This window comes from Gymnoscopelus braueri (genome assembly GCF_963280865.1).
Source record: "Gymnoscopelus braueri genome assembly, chromosome: 13".
NCBI classification, from domain to species: domain Eukaryota; kingdom Metazoa; phylum Chordata; class Actinopteri; order Myctophiformes; family Myctophidae; genus Gymnoscopelus; species Gymnoscopelus braueri.
Genome location: NC_137615.1, coordinates 39,682,889 through 39,706,305, shown reverse-complemented (window position 1 = coordinate 39,706,305; position 23,417 = coordinate 39,682,889). Strand labels below are relative to the sequence as shown.

The 23,417-nt window shown below is 41.2% G+C and overlaps 1 protein-coding gene and 1 long non-coding RNA gene across 3 annotated transcripts; both read left to right on the top strand.

Annotated features, from left to right (window-relative positions):
• The first annotated feature begins 639 nt into the window (after nucleotides 1-639).
• tfap4 (transcription factor AP-4 (activating enhancer binding protein 4)) lies at nucleotides 640-16,667 on the top strand. Of its 2 annotated transcripts, XM_080448075.1 has the most exons (7): nucleotides 640-963; nucleotides 7,009-7,174; nucleotides 7,793-7,891; nucleotides 8,585-8,755; nucleotides 9,869-10,021; nucleotides 13,548-13,715; nucleotides 14,847-16,667. In XM_080448075.1, exons 1-7 carry the CDS (start codon nucleotides 875-877, stop codon nucleotides 14,991-14,993), a joined length of 993 nt encoding a protein of 330 aa, XP_080304201.1. In that variant the 5' UTR covers nucleotides 640-874; the 3' UTR covers nucleotides 14,994-16,667. The 2 variants fall into 2 exon arrangements, with proteins under 2 accessions (XP_080304201.1, XP_080304202.1); XM_080448076.1 differs by lacking the exon at nucleotides 9,869-10,021.
• Nucleotides 16,668-16,885: 218 nt separating this feature from the next.
• Nucleotides 16,886-19,127, top strand: LOC308099168. Its single transcript, XR_013934360.1, has 2 exons — nucleotides 16,886-17,593; nucleotides 17,628-19,127. It is a non-coding gene; the product is annotated as an uncharacterized lncRNA (long non-coding RNA).
• Nucleotides 19,128-23,417: the final 4,290 nt, after the last annotated feature.

The following is a 23,417-nucleotide window of genomic DNA, read 5'->3' as shown; positions in this document are numbered from 1 at the left end:
GCTTGTAGATCTGTTATTTTTGCCAAGCGACAATCCTTTTTACGCCCCATTCACTCCCACTGTTGTACAACAGCATTCACCAAGATCACTAAAGCTTTATGGAAAAGCCCCCCCAAAAAAATAGATACAATTTAATTAAATGTCTCCATGCACCAAAAAGCATTTAGCAATAGCCTCCACGTTATTTATTTGCAATTGTAATTATACACAGCTAATATAGCGTTATTAACCCGTTATGCGTTGAGGTTAAATAGTCCTTTGTTTACATGCAGTCGGTCCATGGCTGCACGGCGGAAGGAGGGAGGCTTTTTGGTGGTGGTGCTGTGTGATTCCTACCAGCTGTTTCCCGCCTTGAAAAGCCACCCGATCAGCTGCAAATACACACACTCATGCACGTACACACACACACACACACACACACACACACACACACACACACACACACACACACACACACACACACACACACACACACACACACACACACACACACACACACACACACACAGAGGGAGGGGGGCGAGGGAGAGAGTGAGGAAGGGAGGGAGGGAGAGAGAGAGAGAGAGAGAGAGAGAGAGAGAGAGAGAGAGAGAGAGAGAGAGAGAGAGAGAGAGAGAGAGAGAGAGAGGGGAGGATAGGTAGAGCGCCACACACAACGAGGGAACCCCATCAGCTGGAAGTCGAGTAACATTACAACTCTCAGCAGCCAGCAGCTACTACTACACATTAATTACACACTAGGATTTACATGCTTCTGTCGTGAGGAATCAATACGTACCCAAGGGATCAAGGGATTGTATAAATTTTTTTAATTTATTTTTATTCCACCACAAGAACCTGGGGACCAAAAAAAAACTGGATCAGAGGCAAAACCATGGAGTATTTCATGGTACCAGCTCAGAAGGTGCCCTCCTTGCAACATTTTAGGAAAACGGAGAAAGAAGTGATCGGTGGCCTTTGTAGGTGTGTATCCACTTCTCTCCATAATAATAATGATCTGATAATCGGATCCACTGGATCGCGTTGGTGTGTGTTTGTGAGGACGCGCAGGCGGCGGTGAGGCAACATGCTTGATCTGATCTGTTATTGTTGTACACGATCACACACTCTCGCTCTCTCAGAGAGAGAGAGAGGGAGAGATAGAGTGAGCGAGTGAGTGTGTGTGGTCGTGTACAACAACAATAATCAGCGGCGCTGGGTTACATGATCACCATCTAAACTTTGTCACATTTCACTGCGAAATCGATCCATTTTTAAAGCGAACAAACATTAACCACGTGGTTCCATCCATACACAGCACACCACGCTGCTGCAACTCTGCTGCGAGAGAGAGGGGGAGAGAGAGGCATCCCTAGTGGATTTATTCATTATTATTAAACCCCGTGGTGTTTCGCACACGCACTCGTCATTTGCATAAGAATAGGAAAAGGTGGCATTTAATGCGTTAAGCAGAACGCTGTGAATCATGTTTAATTTAGCATAATAACACCGCAGGGGGTTTGGCTGGTGTTGGTAGTAGAAGTTATTGTGGGCAGTGCGGCCATGCTTGTTATGTGGCTTGTGCTTAAAAGTGATGAGAGGGGGGTCTGTGCTGTGGCGTTGCTCTCCTGTGTTTTACAGCACGGTGGCTTCGTTTACTTTGAAGGGAAATGCGCGTTCGGTGTCAAAAATCGACGACACTCGACGGGGGGTTGCAATTTTTACTGGTGTTTGTTCGTCATTTCGGCGCGTTATTGGGTCATTTCCACTGCGTCTTTTATTCTGTGCCATGCTGCCGCATGGACACAGACAGGCAGAGGGGGAAGCAGTGTTGCCAGGTTTTGTGACAGAAATAAGCAACCAGGTCTAAGAAAATAAGCCTATAGAACACATGAGCACTTTTAAACTTATTATGTCTATTATGTCTACAAGCTCAAGAGTTGTGAGCTTGTAGATCAGCTACTTTCAAAGACTCATGCAATAAAATGTTGAAACATTCTAATAACACAAATGCTCCCTGGCACATAACATTTATGAAAATGTTTGAGAACCTCAAGATTTAAATAAAAAAAAATGGAAACAAGCCTAAATAAGCAACTACACTTAAGAAACAAGCCTAACAAACCTGCAACCACCAATATTAACACGCAACTTTACAGAAAAACAAGCCCAAAGTCGCTTATAAAAGCCGACATGGCAACACTGAAGCGAAGTCGCATTGTTGTAATGGCGGAGGAGAGCATAAGTGTTTTTTTGCGATTGTTTGTTGTTGGCTTCTGTAGTAATGTGTAGGAATGGTTGGAACCGTTTAAAAAAAACATTAACTGTGTTTTTGTGCTTTCCATCGGATGTTTCGCCATCGCCAGATGCATTAATATACTGTTATTAATAAGGGGGTGTGTATGTCGTGGAAGGCCCGTCAATGCGTCTGCAACCTTTTTTTTTCGAGGGGGAGGCGGAGGAATCTGTTGCTGCCTGGAGGTGATGGAGTGGCTTCTGGGAAATGTAGTCCTCACTACAGCAACGTCTGCACCACCAGCCCCCATAATAAGATATCTAAAATTACTGTGCTCAAGTCCCCCCCCCCCCCTCATTTATATTTCAATTTAATTCGAAATATTATAAACGGGCGAGTCACCGTACTGCTTTATAAAATAAAGTGTCACACACCTCTCTACCTGCGTGGACATAGTCCATATGTAGACTATATCAATTTCTGTATCACCAGTGGTGTAAAGTAGCTAAGTACATTTACTCAAGTACTGTATTTAAGTACAATTTTGAGGTTTTCACTTTACTGGAGTATTTCCAATTTTCTGTACTTTTACTTCTACTCCACTACATCTCAGAGGCAAATATTGTACTTTTACTCTACACTACTACAATTATTTTAAAACATTAGTAACTAGTTACTTTGTAGATTTTTATTATTATTACAAAACATACATTACCCATCTGATGTCAGCCCTATATGCAGTATTGATACTATTACTTACTGTAAGTAAGAAATGTGAGTACTTTTTCCACCACTGTGTAGTGTATCATATAACTTTATTATGTTATAATCTAAATGGGCTTTAAAACGTTTTAATTTATTTTGTCTTTACTAAGTGCGTTCGGAAATTGCGCACCGGAGCACACTCGCCTATTAGTTTGTATTGGCCAGTGCGCTCAGTGCTGTATTTCCGAACGCACCCTAAATCAAGATAGTCTAAGTCAGTGTCTATCAACCTTTTTTGTGCCAAGGCACACCTGGCATAGCCAAAAAATCCCAGGGCACACCTAGATATACGGTATATATATATATATAGAAAAAAAGCAAATGCAAACAAATATTTCTGTTTTTGCATTATTCAGACATGCAAACTTGTAGCTTTTCAGCTTCCACTAGCCGTTTTTAATCCAAATAGGGCAATAGTGTGACACCTGACCCGAAAAAAACAGCATGTTGTCACCCTTTTCACCTCGGGGCTGTTTGCATGCCTGATTATTATTATTGTTTAAAAAAAAAAAAAAAAAGTTTTTTTTTCCATTTTTTTTTTTTCAAAATTATATTTTTTCAAACCTTCTTCAAACGGCGCGGCACACCTCAGCAGTAGCCCCGGCCCAAAATTGGGACGTTTGCCAGGGTTGATATACACTGGTCTAAGTTGATCATTAGTGGCAGCCTTGTTAAATCAAACAGCAACCCAATATCTTAATTTAGCCCTCACCTATGTCCATGTGGTCATTATAGCCCATCTGCTATTTATGTGGACATTTTGGGGCCATGCCCTAGGTTGAAAGATATAAATAAGATTAAACTTATCATCTGTTCTCAGAAAACATGTTGTCTTGGGTCATGCTCCAATATCAACAACATAAAGGAAAAACTGTTGTCATGCACAGTGCACACACTTTAGAGATGCACGATATAGACATTTTGGCCGATATCTGATTGCTGATTAATTGCATCAATGCATGATCGATACCGATATTGCAATAAAAGTTTCAAGTAAGGTTTACCTTACACCAGTAACTGATTCTGGGTGAAAAAAACAACGCTGCACTCTTATTACCTGATTTATAAGGCCTACTGATGCACAGCACATATTTCAAGTAAAGTGATCAAATTAATTTGTATTTAATATTTTTCCAACTTGTTAGCTTTTATTTGTCCTACAAGTAGACCAGTTTGAAAGCATCCCCACAACACACTGATTGAATATGCTGCCTTCAATCATTTTCAGCTTCACATTCAAACATAAATATTATGAAATACAATATAGTGATTATTACTGCACTTTGAAGGTCAATATTAGCTGATTCAGATATGATGAGCGGTTAAAGGTAGGGTTAGTGATATCCCTTTGTTAAAACAAGGGAACCAGGGGACCTGGTACTGCCAGACCCCTAGTGGTTGAAATCTGAATGGCCGGAAATCTGAATGGTTTCTAAACTACGTCACGCTAAGCTTGGCCAATCAAAAAGAGGGACATGTAAGAAAACGTTTTCGTCCATATATGGACGAAAATGATAGCAAAAGGGGGCCGACAAAGCCTCATGTAGGCCTGACCCCCTGGGTCTGGCAAATAAGTGTTAAATAACTATATATTCTGATAGTAATCATCAAGTGTTTGATCAGTAACAGGGGGTCTGCCTGTCTCTCCAGCTCTTTAATAAACAATGCATTTTCAGGTCGGGATACCATACCAATTTTATTCAATCAGGAGAGAACTCATACAGAATAACCAAGTGAAATTGGAAGTGATAACACAAAGAAACTAGAAAAAGTGCTCCTCGGAGCACAGGTCTCCGCCAGGTCAGGTAGGTTATTGTGGCCTCCTGGTGGCGCTATAATAGGCCAATGTGAAAAGGGTGACATTTGCTCCTCAACATAGTGTGTGAATGTGCGTGCAGTTTGACCGCAATCGGACGCTGCGTTTTGTTCAAAACAAGCCACTACTGCAAACTTTAGATGTCAATCTTAGTCAATCAGGATGGAATATGAAAAATCAAACACATCCGTCTTGATCACATGACTATAGAGATCATGTGTACCGATTTGCGTGAAATTTGGATAAAATCGGGGGAGTAATATAATTTCTTTTATAAAACATTTTTAATAATAATTTTTTTTAAAAATATAAGTCGGCCTCCTGGTGGTGCTATAAAAGGCAGATGTGAAAAATGCAGGTCAAAGGTTTTTCCTTGACCTCTAGGGAGTGCGCTTACAAAGTTTTACACAGATCGGTGCAGTTATAGGTAAAAACACGAATCGGCCTGTTATAGCACCACCATGATGCTGATTTGAAAATTTTCAAGTGGCATTTCTTCCTCGGCATAGTGGAAATATGCGTGCACATTTTCAAGGAAATTGCATGCTGTGTTTATGATTTGAGGCATTTTGTTCAAAACGGAGCACTCCTACAAACTTTGGAAGCCATTTTTAGCCAATCAGGATGGAATATGAAATCTGAAAGACCCGTTTCGTTTAATAACTATAGAGATACTGTGTACCGATTTGCGGGATTTTTGTACAAAATCTGTAGGAGTACTGTCAAAAAATATGTTTTGCACAAATCGGCCTCCTGGTGGCGCTAAAAAAGGCCCATGTGAAAAATTTGGGGCAGAGGTTCTGCTGTGGCATCCAGGGAGTGTGTGTGCACAGTTTCACTGCGAGCAAGCCAACGGTGCCGGAGATTAGCTGTCCACAGACAGAATGACGGAATGCCTTTCGGCCTGGCGGAGACAATGAGCAGACAAAATTGGAACTGGAACAATATACATTTTAAGCTGATAAATGGGTACTCACTCCTGGTTGGTTGAAAAATGATGTTCTGTTTATCAAAGATCCAGAGAGATGGGTTATTGAACAAACACTCCATATAGCAATGAATACTATCAGAACAGTGCTTTAACCTTTTAACAAAAAACTTTGTTTTGACCAGAAAATATCACTTACCCGATGATCACCTCTTTCTGATGTGGCCTGTTAGCAATGTTTTGGTTATGGATTTGTTTGTATGGGCTACTGCAGTGGTTCTCGAACCTTTTCATGTCAAGGACCCCCAAAATAATATGTATTTGGCTGCGGACCCCCCATCTCAAAAATATGTTCCTGGAGGTGCCAGGAACCTCCAGAAACAAAGATTTGCACACATTTTCTAATTTTTTTATTTCAAAAATAGCAGATCTACAAGCTCATAGCACGGCATGAAGTGACGTATATCTGCTGACAGATATACAAGCCCCCCCCCCCCCCCCCCCAGGACCCCTGGGGGTCCCCGTACCCCACTTTGAGAACCAATGGGCTACTGCAACGTGGGAAACATGCACACAAGCGGCGGAGTCCTACTCTCATGTCTCTCTGCACAAATATTTGCATTGAGACAGCTGAGTCAGTATAGATAAGAACCTGGCTAGAAAAGTTCCATTGAAGTTGAGATTGATACTGAGGATGTTAGGAAGGTCACCAGATTGTTCTTCTCAAATTGTTAGTCCTGGAAAGAGAAAGTCCACGATGGTGAGAACTGAGAACAGCCCCAGTTCAGTTCTGCAGCTTGAGTGTGACCAGGCCTGCTGTTTGTGACCGGCTGCTTGTTTAGCTTTTGTTTTGTTAAGTCAAGAGAATGCCTGCTATTTCAAAAGTTTCACTCACACTTCTATGGATGTAATGTTACCATGTAACATGTACCATGGCAATGTTTTTTGGAACAATTCCTTTGTGAATGTGTCGCTTAAGGCTGAGAGAATTAGAGAAAATATGTCGTTATAGCTTAATAATACATACAACAATAAAGTTGAACTTGGCCTTGAATTATTTCCAATGACCGTGAATTATTTCCATCCAAGTGGGAGTGGCATAATATTTATCACATTATTTCTTGTCCCTTTAATTGATGTCAATGTGTCTAAAGTAATAAATTAAGTTGTAAGCAAGGTTACGTTTTGAAAAATATCCTGTTCAATGTTGACATTTTAAGCCACCTCGGTGCATTTTTAGCCACATGCTTGACTCCTGGCTTCACCCCCCCCCTCCATCTCCAGCCTGGCCAACATTCCCCTGACTCCAGAAACAGCCCGAGACCAGGAGAGACGGATTCGGCGTGAGATTGCCAACAGCAATGAGCGGCGACGCATGCAGAGCATCAACTCCGGCTTCCTGTCGCTCAAGACCCTCATCCCTCACAGCGACGGAGAGAAGCTCAGCAAGGTGCGTCACTGGTGACCCTTTGAATAGGAGTCGTTTTCTACCACCCCTTCTGTCTGTCTGTACACAGACTAGGCCTGACCTCGATTATTCGAATAGTCGACTAATCGATCAAGGGGAGTCTGATTCGACTGCCGTTCTCTTAGTCGAATCATGAAAATAAAATAAAAAATGCATTAGTCGACTGAGAGATTGGCCTAATTTGTTATATTAATTAACTAATAGTTTGCCAAAAATAGGATATATATCACACAAGGAGAAACCACATAAGTATAATATGTTAAATCAGACATTAAGCACCCCTACTGCCCAAATGGAATGTTCCTCTATGGCATAACATATTTTTTGCATGATTCGACTGAGACTGTCAAATCAGACTGATTCGACAGTCAATCTTAGTCGAATCATTGCATTAGTCGACTATTAGCCGACTATAGGCAACATTTGGCCAATCAGAGTCGACTATAGAAACCCTTATTCGGGGCGGACAGGCCTAGTACAGACGTTTGTTTTTCTAGTGTGTTGTGCGTGTGGAGAAGGTGAAGCGGCGCCTCGGGTGTGCGCGGCGTGTTGGGAGTTGTCGTCACAGTGATCGTAACCCTCGTCTCCTTTTCACTTCAGGCTGCCATCCTGCAGCAGACGGCGGAGTACATCTTCACGCTGGAACAGGAGAAAACACGACTACTGCAGCAGAACAATCAACTCAAACGCTTCATCCAGGTAACAGACAGCAGCAGGAGATCATGGGAGCAAGAGAGGACAGGAAGTTGTTGAGGTTTTTCCTGCCTCGGTCACAAAATGTGACCGACAGTCTCTTGAGTAACCTCCATTTCAATGCGTCTCTCAACAAACCGCCAGAGGAAGTGTCCGTCAGTTAGCCGCAGAGGTGGAAAAAGTACTCAAATGTTTTACTTAAGTAAAAGGATCAATACTGCAATGTAGAAGTACTCTGTTACAAGTAAAAGTCAGGAATAAAAAATGTACTTGAGTAAAAGTACAAAAGTATTGGTATCAAAATTTACTTAAAGTACCAAAAGTAAAAGTACTGAAATGTTTGAAAATAGCAGATCTACAAGCTCACAACGCGTCGCAATGCGACGCGTTGCGTCTGCTATTTTCAAATAGCCGAGGTATAAAATAGGGCTAATGTGGTTACTGTATGTTTTATAATGTAATCATTTATATCCGAAAAGTAACTAATAACCAATGTTTTCAAATAATTGTAATTGTAAAATTGTAATTGTAAATACTTGTGTCCAGGAAAGTAAAAGCACCTCAAAATTGTACTTAAGCACAGCACTTGAGTAAATGTACCTTGTTACTTTCCACCACTGGTTAGCCGTCCAAATTGACTTGGCCCACGCAATAAAGTCTGTTCCTCCTTCTGTCCGTCTCTCCCTGTACTCCCTCCAGGAGTTCAGTGGCTCCTCTCCAAAGAGGAGGCGTGCGGAGGAGAAGGACGAAGGCATCGGCTCGCCGGACATCCTCGAGGAGGAGAAGACGGACGACCTGCGGCGGGAGATGGTCGAGTTGAGGCAGCAGTTGGAGAAAGAGCGTTCGGTCAGGATGATGCTAGAAGAGCAGGTTGGGGACACACACAAAGCATTCCTTTTCATTTCCGTGCTCGTTAATACATTGTTGCTGTTGGGTGGAAACCTTGTATGTCCAAAGAACATTCCTTTTTATTATTTAAACAAGATATTAAAAAAAATATTATACCAGGTTGCTTATTTCTCTCACTAAACATGGCAACGTTGAAAGGCCAAATGAGGAACAGCGCCACAGTTCATAGAGATACATTACATACGGTGGCCAAACACAGTATTGCGGGTCATCTTTAGATCCCATATTCTAAGAGGACATTGAGCCCTCATTGGCTAATGGACCAGCCAATGAGGAAAAAGTCACGACTAGCGAGTGTAGATATAGACCAGGTTTGGCAACCTGGTAAAAAAGTAAATAATGAAAATAGCAACGCAACGCTTCGTGAGCCTGTGTTTCCACTGCTATTTTCACTGCTTTTGTGCTACACTCTATTATGATGAAGTAGGGCAGTGGTTTTCAACCCTTTTCATATCAAGGTCCATTACTTATTCGGTATTTGAGCCATGGTCCACCGTTTGATGAGATTTAGACTCTCAGACTCTCATATTGATTTTATCATTGGATAAAGATTTTGTCCACAGTTCCATGCTGTATTGATGTTGGTACCATTAGGAGAGATAACAGGCAAACATTGACCATAATAACAATTCTTTAATTAAGTGATGCAGATGTTTAACAATAATTTAACTCTTGAGAGCGTTTCATTTTACGCTCTCAAGAGTTAAAGATCTGTAAGGGTCCATTTGGTTACCAACTCTCCATCATTTAGCTGTGGACCACCTGGAACCCCCTCAAGGACCACCGGTAGTCCCCGGACCACTGGTTGAGAACCACTGAAGTATCAATTTACGGGGAAAAAAACATAAAAAGAATTGAATTATGGAAATACAAGGTTTCTGCCCGACAGCATCGACATGGCATGATAATAGACAGTCCAAGTGTGCAGGGTTTTCTCGCGTTTTTTTCAATCGAAGCGCGTATCACCGATTGCACACACACACACACACACACACAAAAAAAAAACCTGGGCGAGGACCGAGGTTCTAAAAACACTGAGCTCTGTCTCCTGCTGGGTAACGTATACCTCACCAGATGCGTTCACTGGACGACCAGCTGTACCCAGAGAAGCTGGAGGTGATGATCGCCCAGCAGGCCCAGGATCAGCAGGCTCAGACGCAGAGCCTCGTCCATCTGCATGAGCAGCAGCTGGAGAGAGACCTCCTCGCCCCGGCCCGCAGCCCACAGGTCAGACCGGGGGGAGGGAAAAACCCCCTCTGATACCTGCATGAACCCTGCTATTAGGGCCTTTTAACCCATTAAGACCGGGAACGCATCTGTTTTTAGATTTCTTAATCTAATTTCTTGATCTGCTATTCAAAAATAGCAGATCTACGAGCTCATAGCGCGGCACTCGCTATGAGCTTGTAGATCTGTTATTTTTTTTGGGGAAAAAAAATAACATTTTGAAAAATTGCTTCTGGGGGTCCCTGGAACAAAATATTTTCAGATGGGGGTCGCAGGCAAATACATTTCATTTGGGTGGTCCTTGGCATGAAAAAGTTTGACCACTGATGTTATAGCAACATGCGTTTTATTTCTTCAGAAAACTGTTAGGATTTAGAAGACATTTGTAGAATTCCCAGAAGTCAATATTTGAGGTTTGAGACAAATGAGACAATTGAGACAAATGTTCGCTTTAAGAATATATATATATATTCAAAGATTTGCACACATTTTCACAATCTTTCAAAAATAGCAGATTTACAAGCTCATACTGTAGCACGGTGCCATGCTATGAGCTTGTATATCTGCTATTTTTGGAATAGCCAAAGAAATCTAAAAATGACACAGATGCGTTCCCCAGTCTTAAAGGGTTAAAAAGATTCAGCCTTTTTCCCAAACACACGGCAGACATGCATACCTCCGTCATGCCTTATAATCATATATATATACATACATATATATTTTTCCTCTCGATTGCTAGTCTGGCAGACGATCAAAGATCTCCACTATACTGTTATGACTGGGGAAATCTAAATTCAATGATGGGCTACAACAGCGGCAAGAACATCAAGAAAAATCTGCGTCCACAACAAATCATATCACCGTTTCAATGTGAAGGACGCCCTAAAGAACTTTGCATTGCTTCTGTAATGCAGTTTTTTTATTTTTATTTTTTAACATTTTGTGGTTGAATTTAGATGTCACCAGACGTATCACTAGGCAGAGATCTCTGATCGTCTGGCTGCGTGAGACCATCTGATTGCCAGCAATGTTAAGAAGCCAATTTTCTGTCGCATTCGATTCTGTCTGTGATGACTTATTGGTGTATTTTTCCTCTGTATTATATTTTGTGTTTCATTATAGCATGTAACACAGTACAGGTCTTGTAATTAACATAGTGTTCTATTTATGTTGTCTGATGACTGCACAAATATAAAACTTTTTTTTGCATTTTGTTTCGCCCTCGCCATACTGAATACAAAATAAGTAATCGCAGACAGAATTGGAGGTGACAGAATGTTGGCTTCTTAGCACTACTGGCAATGGAGAGAAAGATTGTATTATGCTACTAATTCAATGCAGAAGTATGTCACGCACATTGATGGAAAAAGGTTTATCCTAGACGGGTAAAAGTTCTAAAAATATGTATCTGTAGCTGTAACTTGGTTGATGCGAAAAATATATAAGTCAGCCAAAACCCACAGATAGCTCATGAAGTGTCTGTCAAGTGTAGATGTTGGGGAGGATTGTACCTTCAGTTGAATTTCAGAGTTTCTCTGAAAATGCATCAAACGCCTGCTTTGTGTACTGTAGATGTGCCAGGTACTAAACTGTGATCAATGCAGCTGCAGGTAGAACAAATAGTGAATGAAAAGAAAAGTACTGTCTTAAAAGCTCCCTAAATAACTCACTATTCATTTCCAATTACAACGTTTTGACCTGCAGAGGTCTGTGTCAGGTACAAACATCAGCTTGATGTAGCTGATGTAACTCTGACTAGAGTTATTTAGGGAACTTTTAAGATGGTGTGCGGGCACTTTTCTTTTTTATTCTACTTGTACTTGTTTTATCCAGCAGCCGTCAAAATTATTTATGGATGTGCGCGCACTTCTTGGACTAGAGCAGATCATGAAACCGTATTACATATTTCATTAAACACTTTTAAACACTGACTGTGTTTATATTCATACAATACTTACTGTGAATAGTAAGTATTGGATCCAGTTTCAGTCCATTCAGTTTACGATATAGGTTAATTAAAGACTGCAAAAGAACCCCACTCCCCTAATACTAATCTAGAATCTTCATTTTCAAAAGCTTGACCAAGTAAAATAATTGGGGAGAAATGTAGATGTCTTATAATTGGTTTATTCTTATACCACCATACTCGTAAACTGACCAAGCATTTACATTGATCGTTGGCAAAAAAAATAATTATAGCTTTAACCATTATTAAACATATAAACACACCTAGTGATGCACACTGTGTCCTATGTATGCTCAGGTGTGTGTGTGGAATTTTCTTTGTGCGTTTTTCCCCTTTGTGTCGTACAAAAGTGTGGCTTGTTTTTACAAGCACATCTCTAGACAGGCATAGTTGGATAGCTGCCGCATTGGCACACAGTCATGTTCTTTTTTTCAGAGGATCTCCTCCATGTCCAGGTTTTAAGCTCTAAACAGCCAAAGACACTTTTATGGTTTAGTCAATAAGCAGCTTCCAGATCTCTTTACACTCCCGCCTGTCTTGCAGCCTGACAGCCAGTGAATCCCATTTCAGCAGGCGTCTTACTGAACGTGATGCCAAATCAATTGGCCTGCCCACAGTGTCAGGCTTACAGTGGCTAATGAACAGAGCCCCACTGCTGCCAGGTCTGTAGGTCCAATGAAGAGTCCTAGACCTAGACCACCGATTACAGATGTTTTGACTGATATTTTGATTAAAATAAATTACAATTAAAAACATCTTAAATTAAATTTGAAAACCTTTGATAAAATGTTGTATTTGAGAGTATTGAACTTATTGGCGAAAAAAAAAAAAAAAAAAAACTTTTGATAGATAATTAATATAGATTATTAAATTATATAGATTTCAATATATGAAAAGAACATTTCAGTTAAATTATACAATGAACAAGCAAACAAGTAGATATAAAATATACACAAGAACGGAACTTTCTTTTATATAACCACTTAAACCCTATTCAAAAATCTTCAAACATTTTAGAAAACTTTTGAAACTGTAGGATTTCTTTTTTCAAAAGTCAAGACACACCGACTTCACAATCGCTGTTTCCGAATGTCATCCAAAAGATCAGGATCATGGCCGATACATAGGCCAAACGGATATACCAAATCCTACATATATAAGGATCTGTGTGTACAAATATATCTTTTGCAGTTCTTATTGTCTGTTACTAGAGGGCGCCAGAGCTCCCAACAATCACATGGATGTGTTGACAGAAAAATGTGTCTGTCCTCCTTCAGTGGAAGAGCATGAGCAGGGTTGCCAGATCTGCTTATCATAATTTCCCCGCAAGATTTTATTTGAAAATAGCCGATCTACAAGCGTCGCATCGCGACGCGTTGTGAGCTTGTAGATCTGCTATTTTCAAATAGCTGATGTATATGTTAAAGTGCTCATGTGGCCCATAGTCGCTTCTTTTGGGCTGGTTTTCCTAGACCTGGTTGCTTGTTTCTCTCACAGAATCTGGCAACACTGAGCATGAGCATGACCCATCTGTGCTCTGTCTGTATACCCCTCCTCCAGGTTGTGGCCCCTGCCACCCCCCCTGCCCCTACCCACCACGCCACGGTCATCGTCCCCGCGCCGGCCCAAACCCCCCAGCCTCATCACGTCACCGTGGTAACCATGGGTCCAGCCTCGGTCATCAACACAGTGTCCACATCCAGACACAACCTGGACACCATCGTTCAGGTAAGAACTGCTCAGTGGCATGTCCCGTAACGTCTACTGTAACACCGGCCTTAGCAGGGTGTCCAAAACCGTTACTTTTCTGGAAATGGAAAAAAGAGCCTGTGTTCCAATGGATCTAATTGAGTTATTACCAGCATGCAATGCGGGTCTACAAAGAGACTCAGCACTAGTCATTTCTCGACATATTCTCAACATGTTTTCGATCATTGGCTGTCCTTTAAGCCAATGGGGATACTTTCCCATACTCTGAACGGGCGGTGTCGTCCTCGCAAGCTATGGTACTAGACACGCCTCTCGCCTCTGAGGCTACTATACACGCCTGCCGTCGGTTCAAATCGCCCCGTGACACAGAGTAATATATAGGACAAAATTTAAGTAAAGTACTTGAGTAAATGTACTTAGTTACTTTACACCTCTGCATACACGCTGCGTAGCGTCCGTTCTGCATGCTGGTATACATGACTGAGTCATGTCTTGTTATTTAGTTATACACTCTTATTAATACTTTTCATTGGTTGAATATTTATAAACCATACAGGGACTTAACTGCTTCCACTTTCTTTTTTTTTCTTTTTTTATCATTTATCATTTGTTTATCGGATTTTGACAGAAACATTTCTTGCATACATATCAAAAACATAATTGCATTGCCTCATATATAGCCCCATCAAGAAAAGAGTTACATTACAAGTTTGTTAGTTTTTTCCCCCAAAGGACAAGAGTCTTACAAGACTTACAAGAAATAAGATACAAGTAAAAGAAAAACAACAACAATACACAAAACCAACAACAGGAACTTATACAAGAAAAAAACGCTTTCACTTTCAAAATCTTTCGCAAATAGCTGATCTACAAGTTCACAACATTTTGCACAAAACAGTTGCTCGACGAAGTAGGGAAAAGAACTAACAAAAACAAAAAAACATAAAAAGTTAAATTATGGAGATATAGGGTTTCTGCCTTACAGCAACAATATCAATGGGAATTTATCGGCGCAAGTTGACCGAACATCTTATGTCATCTTTTTCTGAAAGCCAGAGCAGTACAGCGGTCATCGTCTCTGAACACAAGAGGGCGCCGTCTTTGATCATGTCACAAACATCTGTCATTTGCTTCCCTTCATTTGTCCAGGCAATCCAACACATCGAGGGCAACCAGGGCAAGGTGGGCGTGGCCGAGGAGGAGCAGCGGCGGGCGGTGATCGTTACCCCGGGGCGTGTCCTCCCTGACACGGCCGGATCAGACAGTGACGAACTAGATGGGTCCCAGCTGCCCTGAGCTCTTCCCCTTTCCCCCATCACATCTCCCTGCACACACCTACATAAACACAAGGCCCAAGCAGGCAGGGCCATGGGAGGCATACAAACCCACAGCCCTTTGTCATTATGGACATTGTTAGTTTAGTTTCTTTTACACAATCTTTCATCGTACCGTGGTCAACAGCCCGAATAGGTTTACACTTCAGTCACTAATACACACAGTCTCTCTCTCTCTTTTCGGCTTTCCCTGTCCGCTGCTCACTCGTCTACAAGAAGTTGTTTGACTAGACTGACTGATTCTTAAAACGTTGAACTCAGATCCTTCCCGTTCCGGGTGCTGCAGCGTTGGATGAAGCTTGCGTCGTTTCTCTCATCAACAAGCGGGGCAGCTCTCCTTCAACGCTACGTGGCGGACACTCACGGAACAGGAGGGAAAACCTGGATGAAGAGCGGCCCGGCGCAGCCCGGCCCGGCCTCTTCTACTGCCCCACACCCCAGTGAACTTCACATTGGTCCCCCTCCATACCACCGTCTGAACTCTTTGGAGAGGCACCGTGAGCATGCGAGACTTTGAGTCTCCGTTTGAGTTCCACTCGGTTCCTACTTTTTGGCTTCTAAACGAAAGGAAATGTTTGTTTTCTATTACTTTAATCGAGTATGAAGTCTACTTTTATGTTTTATGTTACTTACGTTCCTCTGGGGGGCTCTCCCAGACTGCAAGTTATAAGTGATTGTACTGAAACACAAAAAGCGCCACACTGACAGGAATTTTAAAAGCCGTTTTCATGGATGACTGGTGCTGCTGAAGCCAAGCTTGCTATGTAGAGAATCGAGAGTGCACTTATCCACCCCCCGCCCCTCCTTCTCTTTCTCCTCTTGCTCTTTCTTTACCTTTTTTTTTTACTGGGCTGGGTTCCCAGTATTCCCGCTGATGTGTTTGGCATGCTGCCCCCTCTTGTTTGTGGCCTGACAGAAAATCTATAATCGCTGCTTCATTTCTTGTCCCACCCCCTTGATAGTATAGCGCCTGGCTTGTTGAATAAGCTACTCTATGGGTATTCCTGAGTGATTCCCGCCGGGGAGATGGGGAGTGTATGTTTTCGTCCTTCTGTTCCTTACGTTTCATATCGGCAGGGCTTAAGCGGTGCCTCCAGACTCTGGCAGTCTGCCCCGGTGCCGCTCTAAACCTTGACACTGACACGCGTAACTCGGCATGTGTGCCCAATGCTCACACGACCCGATAGGGTCAGACTGACGCCCAATCATTTGTTTGCATAATCGAAAAGGGCTAGCTTTATTCAGCCCTTGTAATAATGTAGTCTCTTGTTCCTGATACTGCTAAGTTACCACTTAAGCCCTATTTCAAAGATATATCGCGAAAATAGCCGCTCTACAAGCTCACAATGCTTTGCGATGCAACGCTTTGTGAGCTTGTAGAGGGGCTATTTAAAAACATCTTTGAATTTTTGGCGGAAATATTTGAAAATGAATGACATTTTTTTAAAGATTTGAAAATACCTATAATGACATGGCCAAAATAGGAACGCCAGGGTTAAAGTAGTTAATCGAAGCATACATTTAAATATGCTTCTAAATTGAAGAACATCTCGGAATGCCCAACGAAATTGAGTGTTGCATGGTGGGGGTGACTGGTTTGTCCCCACCGTGCACGCACACACTCTATGCATTTCCTTAACCCATTAAGACCTGAGAAGATTCTAGAAATGTCTTCTAAATCCTAACAATTTTTTGAAAAAAAAAAAAAAAATTGTTTTCCTCGATTTTTCAAAAATAGCAGATCTACAAGCTCATAGCGCGGCACTCGGTGCCGCGCTATGAGCTTGTATATCTGCTATTTTTGAATAGCCAAAGGCATCTAAAGTGACACAGAAGCGTTCCAGGTATCAATGGGTTAAGTACGTATGTGTCCTCTTGTGCGCTTTTTGTCCTGCAACAAGTATTGCAATAGAACAGCATGCAATTTACATGTTTCTGCATTTTCTTTTCTAAATGTGTCCCCTCGCTGAAATGGTGCAAAATTGGTCACACAAATATGAAGACAAATCTAGAGAGGCAGCGGCTTGCCTTATTAACAGCCTGTCGGTGCGGGAAGGCACTGTGAGGCCCGCCTTAACTCAGCCCTGGGGTCTGGGAGATGCATAGTACCTGAACACTTGATTCTAGGCCTTATTGATGGGCATTTGAAACCCCTCTCAACCGACCCAGGCTAAAAATGTGTTCTCTTGAGGTATATTTGATTCATTTTGCCAGAGAGCCTCAACAATGGACAGATCGTTCACTCATCAATAAATGCCCTCACCATCTACTTTCATTTCATTTTATTTTTTTCATTTAAATAACATTTGACCCCCTCCCCCCCTTTTGGGGGGTGGGAGGTATAACTACAGGCTGTCACAACAGACTTTGTAAAGCACATACGATTATTTACAGTAGAACTGCGACATATATCATTTGTATAGCTACTGTCATCTCATACAAAAATGGAAACAACTTGTCAAAGCATCTAAAATATATGCTACGACCACCTTGAAATGGACTTTATATGGCAGTCTAAAGGCATCCTTGCATGGATATGTGTGTGTGTGTGTGTGTGTGTGTGTGTGTGTGTGTGTGTGTGTGTGTGTCTAAACAGTTGTCTAAATCAAATCAGCTCTCACACATGTGACAACTCCTTGATTCGACCACCCAGGTTTTGACAGATGCATTTGATTGATTGTGTGTCATCTTTATTGACAAAACACGTGCATAAAGACATGCGCCTAAACAGACGTGCCGAAAATAGCAGATACAAGCTCTGATGAGCTTGTAGATGAGCTGTTTCCGGCGCCCCCAGTTTTCCCAGTTCACACGAGCTCTCGAACACTAGTTCTTGTGGATGGAAATTCCACAACGAAATGTAGACATTCCAGAGAAATTGTCCATCTGTTGTTTTTGTTTTTTCCTTCTTCATGATTAATTACTTCTCAGCAATCAACCGGTTCTTTTTGGGATGCTAGTTTTGGCACGACACTGCCAAACAAAGGTATACTTTTTCCCCCTTCTTTTTCTTATGACTTTGTCAATGTTGTAATTTGCGCTTGTTGTCCTGTTTGCATAGATGGAACCTGAACTGCTGGACAGATACTGTGTTCAATGGAACACAACACTTATCCATCATGACATGTTTGCTGGATTTACCCTTTAAAGACCTGGATGTCACCTAAACGAAACAGGGTGACTCGTCTGACAAATGGAATCTTGAGAGACTCCCCCCCCCCCCCCCCCAGTATCTAAATTACTTATTTTCCCAGGACAGCAGGGGTGGGGAGGTTCCTTGTCAATGAAAAGAACCTAAATGTTTGCGTGCTTGGTTTTTCTCTTGGTCCTTTCTTTTTTGCTTTTGTGTAGAACGGTGTCTATATCCTCTTGAGTACCAGTATCAGAACTTTTCCTCCATTGAAGCCAAGCACTGTTCTAGGTCCATGTCCGTTCTGTTCTCAGCCCAGCGCGCGGGACATGTTTAAAAGTGGACACATATCAGATTGTCAGACTTGGGAGGGGCAGGTTGCGGGGGGTCATCATTATAACGGGGATGAAGATCACAAAGCACTTATGCTTAATTTATACCCTGTCGTGCGTCTGCGCCGCTTGCCGGAAATAGCCGATCTGCCCAGATCGTCTATTTCCGGCGAGCACCGCCGTCGTACAACGACGTATAAATAAGGCTTTACTGTACAATAACGGGAGGTCCTCCTCCTTGGCTGAAGCTCTTGAATTGTGAGATAAAACCGCACAGCTGTGTATCCCCCCCCCTCTCCCATTGTCAGTCCCTCTTACATCTTGTTATGTCAGCTCCTTTTTCTTATTATTCTTTCCTCTCCTTGTGTCGTCAGCTGTTCTTGTTCTGTGTTCCCTAATCCCCCCCATCCCCCCTTAATCCTTTTTTTTCTGTTGTTTCTCTTTTTTTAAATCCTTTTTACCCCCCTCTCATTTTTTTGTTGTTGTTCTGAGCGTCATGTGCACGCTGTCATCAAGAAGCTAATTTGTTTTTGTGTTTTATTTTTTTATTTTAAGGAGCAAAACTCTTTGGGGGGATAAAGAGGCTCGTGCCTTTTGTAAAGAGAGAATAATAAAGTTTGTACTTTGTTTTTTACACGTTGGGTGTCATTTTGTTGATGTGTAATGGGAGTTTTTACTGCGTTATTATCCAATTGGGTGTAAGCGATATTATTTGTTAAAATAAGCGTTAACTACCTCTATATTCCAATAGCAATCATTGCTATATAGAGTGTTTGATAACAGGGGCTCCCTTGTCTCTCTTTAGTAAACAGAAAATAACTTTTCAGTTCGGGATACCAAATGTAAGTGTCTTGAGACAACTTGTTGTGATTTGGTATTATAATAAAATGTAATTGAATTTGATTTATCCCTTCAGGAGACCAAACTTATACAGGTTTAGGATATAAATTGAAATTGGAACTAAAAAGAGCACACACATACAAATAAGCTTTGTGGGGTTCTCGCTCCTGATTGGATAATAATGGTATCCCAACCTGAAAATCTATTTTCTGCTTACTAAAGGGCTGGAGAGCTGGAGAGACCCTTGTTGCTGAACACTATAACAATGATTACTTTTGGAATATAGCGCTTCAACTTTTTAACAAAAAAGTTTTATATATATATTTTTTATCACAAAAACATATCACTTGAAGTGACACAAGTGTTCCAAACCGAGAGCTTCCCTGGTGCTAATGATGACATGATCAGGACAATTCATCTGTTCCTCTCTACCTCAGGCTGGGTGTCACTTGCAAGTGGTCCAGTTGGTGCACAAGTGTCTCTTTGTGATTGGTGGATCGGAGGTGAAAGCCCCACCACCCACCCTCCCTCCCTGGCTCAATGCTAAATTGGGATTGCCAGCCATTTGTGTGACAGTGTTGGAATCTGCACCTACAGAAACAGTAGGTGGCATCTCGTCATCGTCCCCTGTCGCACCGTATTGCCTCTTTGTTCACACGCTTGGAGAGTGTCACTCAAAATGTCCTTCTGGAGAACCTTAGGATTGATACATAGTATTTAACCCATTAAGACCTGAGGCTAAGCTAATTCCAGTGGTGTAAAGTAAAGTACGTTTACTCAATTACTTTATTTAAGTACAATTCTGAAATATGTTTTACTTTACTGGAGTATTTCCAAATTTCTGTACTTTTACTTCTACACTACACTTACTTCTCAGAGGCAAATATTATACTTTTACTCCACTACAATTATTTGAAAACTTGAGTTACTAGTTACTTTGTAGATTTTGATTATTATTACAAAACATTCATTAACCACTTCCGCCCGATATATATTTGAAAATAGCTGATCTACAAGCTCACAATGCGTCGTGACGCATTGTGACTTGTGCTTGTATCTGCTATTTTCAAAATATTTGTATACATTTTATACATTTGAAAACTGCATAATGAGTAGGCCTACTTTCTACTTGATACCAATACTTTTATACTTTCACTCAAGTACATTTTGAGTTCCACCACTGGCCAATTCTTCAAATGCCTTCGATAAAGCAGCAGTTCTCAAACGTTTTCGTGCCATGGACCCCCAAATTGATATACATGTTTAGCCGCGGACCCCCACCTGAAAATGTTTTGTGCCAGGGATCCCCGCACGAAGTGACGTGCCGTGAGCTTGTATATCTACTATTTTTGAGAACCACTGTTCTAAACCACTGTTCCCAAAGAGTTAAAGAGTTTTCTGAAAAACGTATGTTGCTATACAGTACATATATCTACAATCTAAAATGACACAGATGCTTTCCCGGTTTGAATGGGTGGGTCACTTAAACACACATCACCCAGAATAAAAACAAGCATAGCAAAAAACATGGTTTGAGGATCACTCAGAGTTGGTTAAAAAATAAACACTACATAACGCATAAAATATGCACATACATGCAGTACATAGATGCATACACACACAGAATATTTAAACACTGAGGTTAAAGGATTTATCCAGCTAAGATGCAAATATTCATAAAATTGCAATACAATAAAAATTGTACTTAAGTACAGTACTTGAGTAAATGTACTTAGTTACACCACTGCCGGTTTCCCCCTCCGGCCCTAGTCTAGGTGTCGCAGTGTCCCTGAGAAAAACAATTAAGCCCTAACTGCTCCCCCCCTGCGCTCATATCATAACCTTTTAGCAGCCATCAGCTGGGTGGAACTGTGGGATTTAAAGGTACAAAGAAATGAAAGCCAGTCTGCATAGTGTTCACTGTGAGGGTACATGGGCTTGGGATCCAACAGAACCATTTCTAACTGAAATTCATTGAAGCTCTTCAAAGTTTTGCATAGGCTACATGCATGCCTTTAAAGAATCCATCCTTCCTTCGAACCTGTTTCCGCCACTTTGCTAGCATGGTGAAGGATTTCTCAGAATAGCTGAGAACCGCTTAAACCCTGTTTTATATGCTGTCTTAAGATCAGTGGTGGAAAGTAACTAAGTACATTTACTTAAGTACTGTACTTAAGTACAATTTTGAGGTATTTGAACTTTACTTGAGTATTTCCAATTTTCCAATACTTCTACTCCACTACATTTCGGATCCAAATATTGTACTTTTACTCCGCTACATTTATTTGAAAACTTGAGTTACTAGTTACTTTGTAGATTTTGATTATTTGTACAAAACCTACATTAACCACTTCAGCCCATATACATTTCAGCTGAAAATAGCAGATCTACAAGCACACAATCATTGTGAGCTTGTAGATCAGCTATTTTCAAAAGATTTTTATACATTTGAAAACTTGAAATGGCACATTCTGCATAATAAGTACTTTTACTTAAGATGTTGATCTACTAGTACAAGCTCACAACCCTTCGTGATGTGACAAGCTGTGAGCATGTAGATCGTCTATTTCAAAAAGTCTTGAAAATCCTTGAAGACTTTTGAACACCTACATGAAATAGGGACGCCAGGTTAAAAGTGGTTAATGCATGATCCTGGTGTGCACAATTGCCTTAATTGTGCACTCAAGGATGATGCATTGTTTGCATGGGGGCTCTGAGGAATTTGGACTGGACATGAATAAGGAACTGCAGCCATGTTTGCAGATTAATTTACAGTGGAGACATTGATTCCAGAGAATTGTGAGAATATGATCACCAGATTGAGACTGCTTAACTGTCATGAAGCAGTAAAGCTTGATTTATGCTCCATCGCACGCGTTGGCTTGCCAAAAAGAACAGATCTATGAGATGAGTTATTTTTGGCAGACACCACTACTGTATAAATTAGGCTTAATCTGACTAGCGTTTGGAGTTCTAGTTGGGCACAGAGGGCCTTTCTGTGCCAGACACCCACTCATCCTTCTTTCTCATGCACAGATCTGGCACCCAGGGTTGATTTGTTGGGGGGATGAGGGTAATCCATGCATCTGCTTTTTGATATCCCCCTAAAGTGAAAATAGCCAATCTACAGTCTCACAACGCGTATACAAAGAATATATGGGGCTTAAGTGAGTAAGAAAATGTCCCCCCCTCCCTTTTTTTTCTTGTTTTGTTTTCCAAAGCAAACCCTATTGTTACCCCTTAATTTATAATTTCCCGACATGGCAGCCAAAAGTTTTTAGTTTTCTTACTAGAAGGAGCCTTCGACAGCTCCTTCAAGTGTCAGCATATGGTTCATTTACTTGAAGGATATTTATTGGAAATATTTTGTGGTCTCTACTCTAGGCCATAAATCTGCCTTGGACATTTGATGATAATTCATGGTTGGGACGAGCTGACCAGGACTGCAGTTTACGATTCCATCTTTTAATTTGTTAATGGATGCGATTCTGGAAAGTGAATTGTTGCATCGATTTTTGATTATGCCACGGTCATAAAACGTTACATTATTTCGTCAGCATTGATTTTCTTTAGCACAGCTATTTTTCTTTTCAACCCGTTTACTCTAATTAGATGTTATTACGTGGGTTTAGGGCCTCCTACCCTGTTGGATGTGGAGTTCAGAATTGGACAGGCACTTAAAATATTTCTTTCCCAAAAACATTTCTAAAATCTTTCAAAGAATTACCAAAGAATTACCAAAGAATTACCAAAAAATCTCCTTTTAATTTATTCTCAAGAATAGCAGATGTACAAACTCACTGACACAGTATGTTGTGAGCTTGTAGATCGGCTATTTCTGCGAAGTATAACAAAGTAGGCTATATGGGACTTAAAGGTATTTTAAGTTTACTAAAGAGCTGAAGAGATGGGGAGACCCCTGTTCCTGAACAAACTATAGCGATGATTACCATGGGAATATAGAGCTACAACTTGTTTAACAAAAACATTTTGTCTTAACAAAAAAAATATCACTTACATCAAGTGGTTAAAAATATGTTTTGGTCAGCCTGTGTAATGAGTGTATTATTATTATTGCCATAGT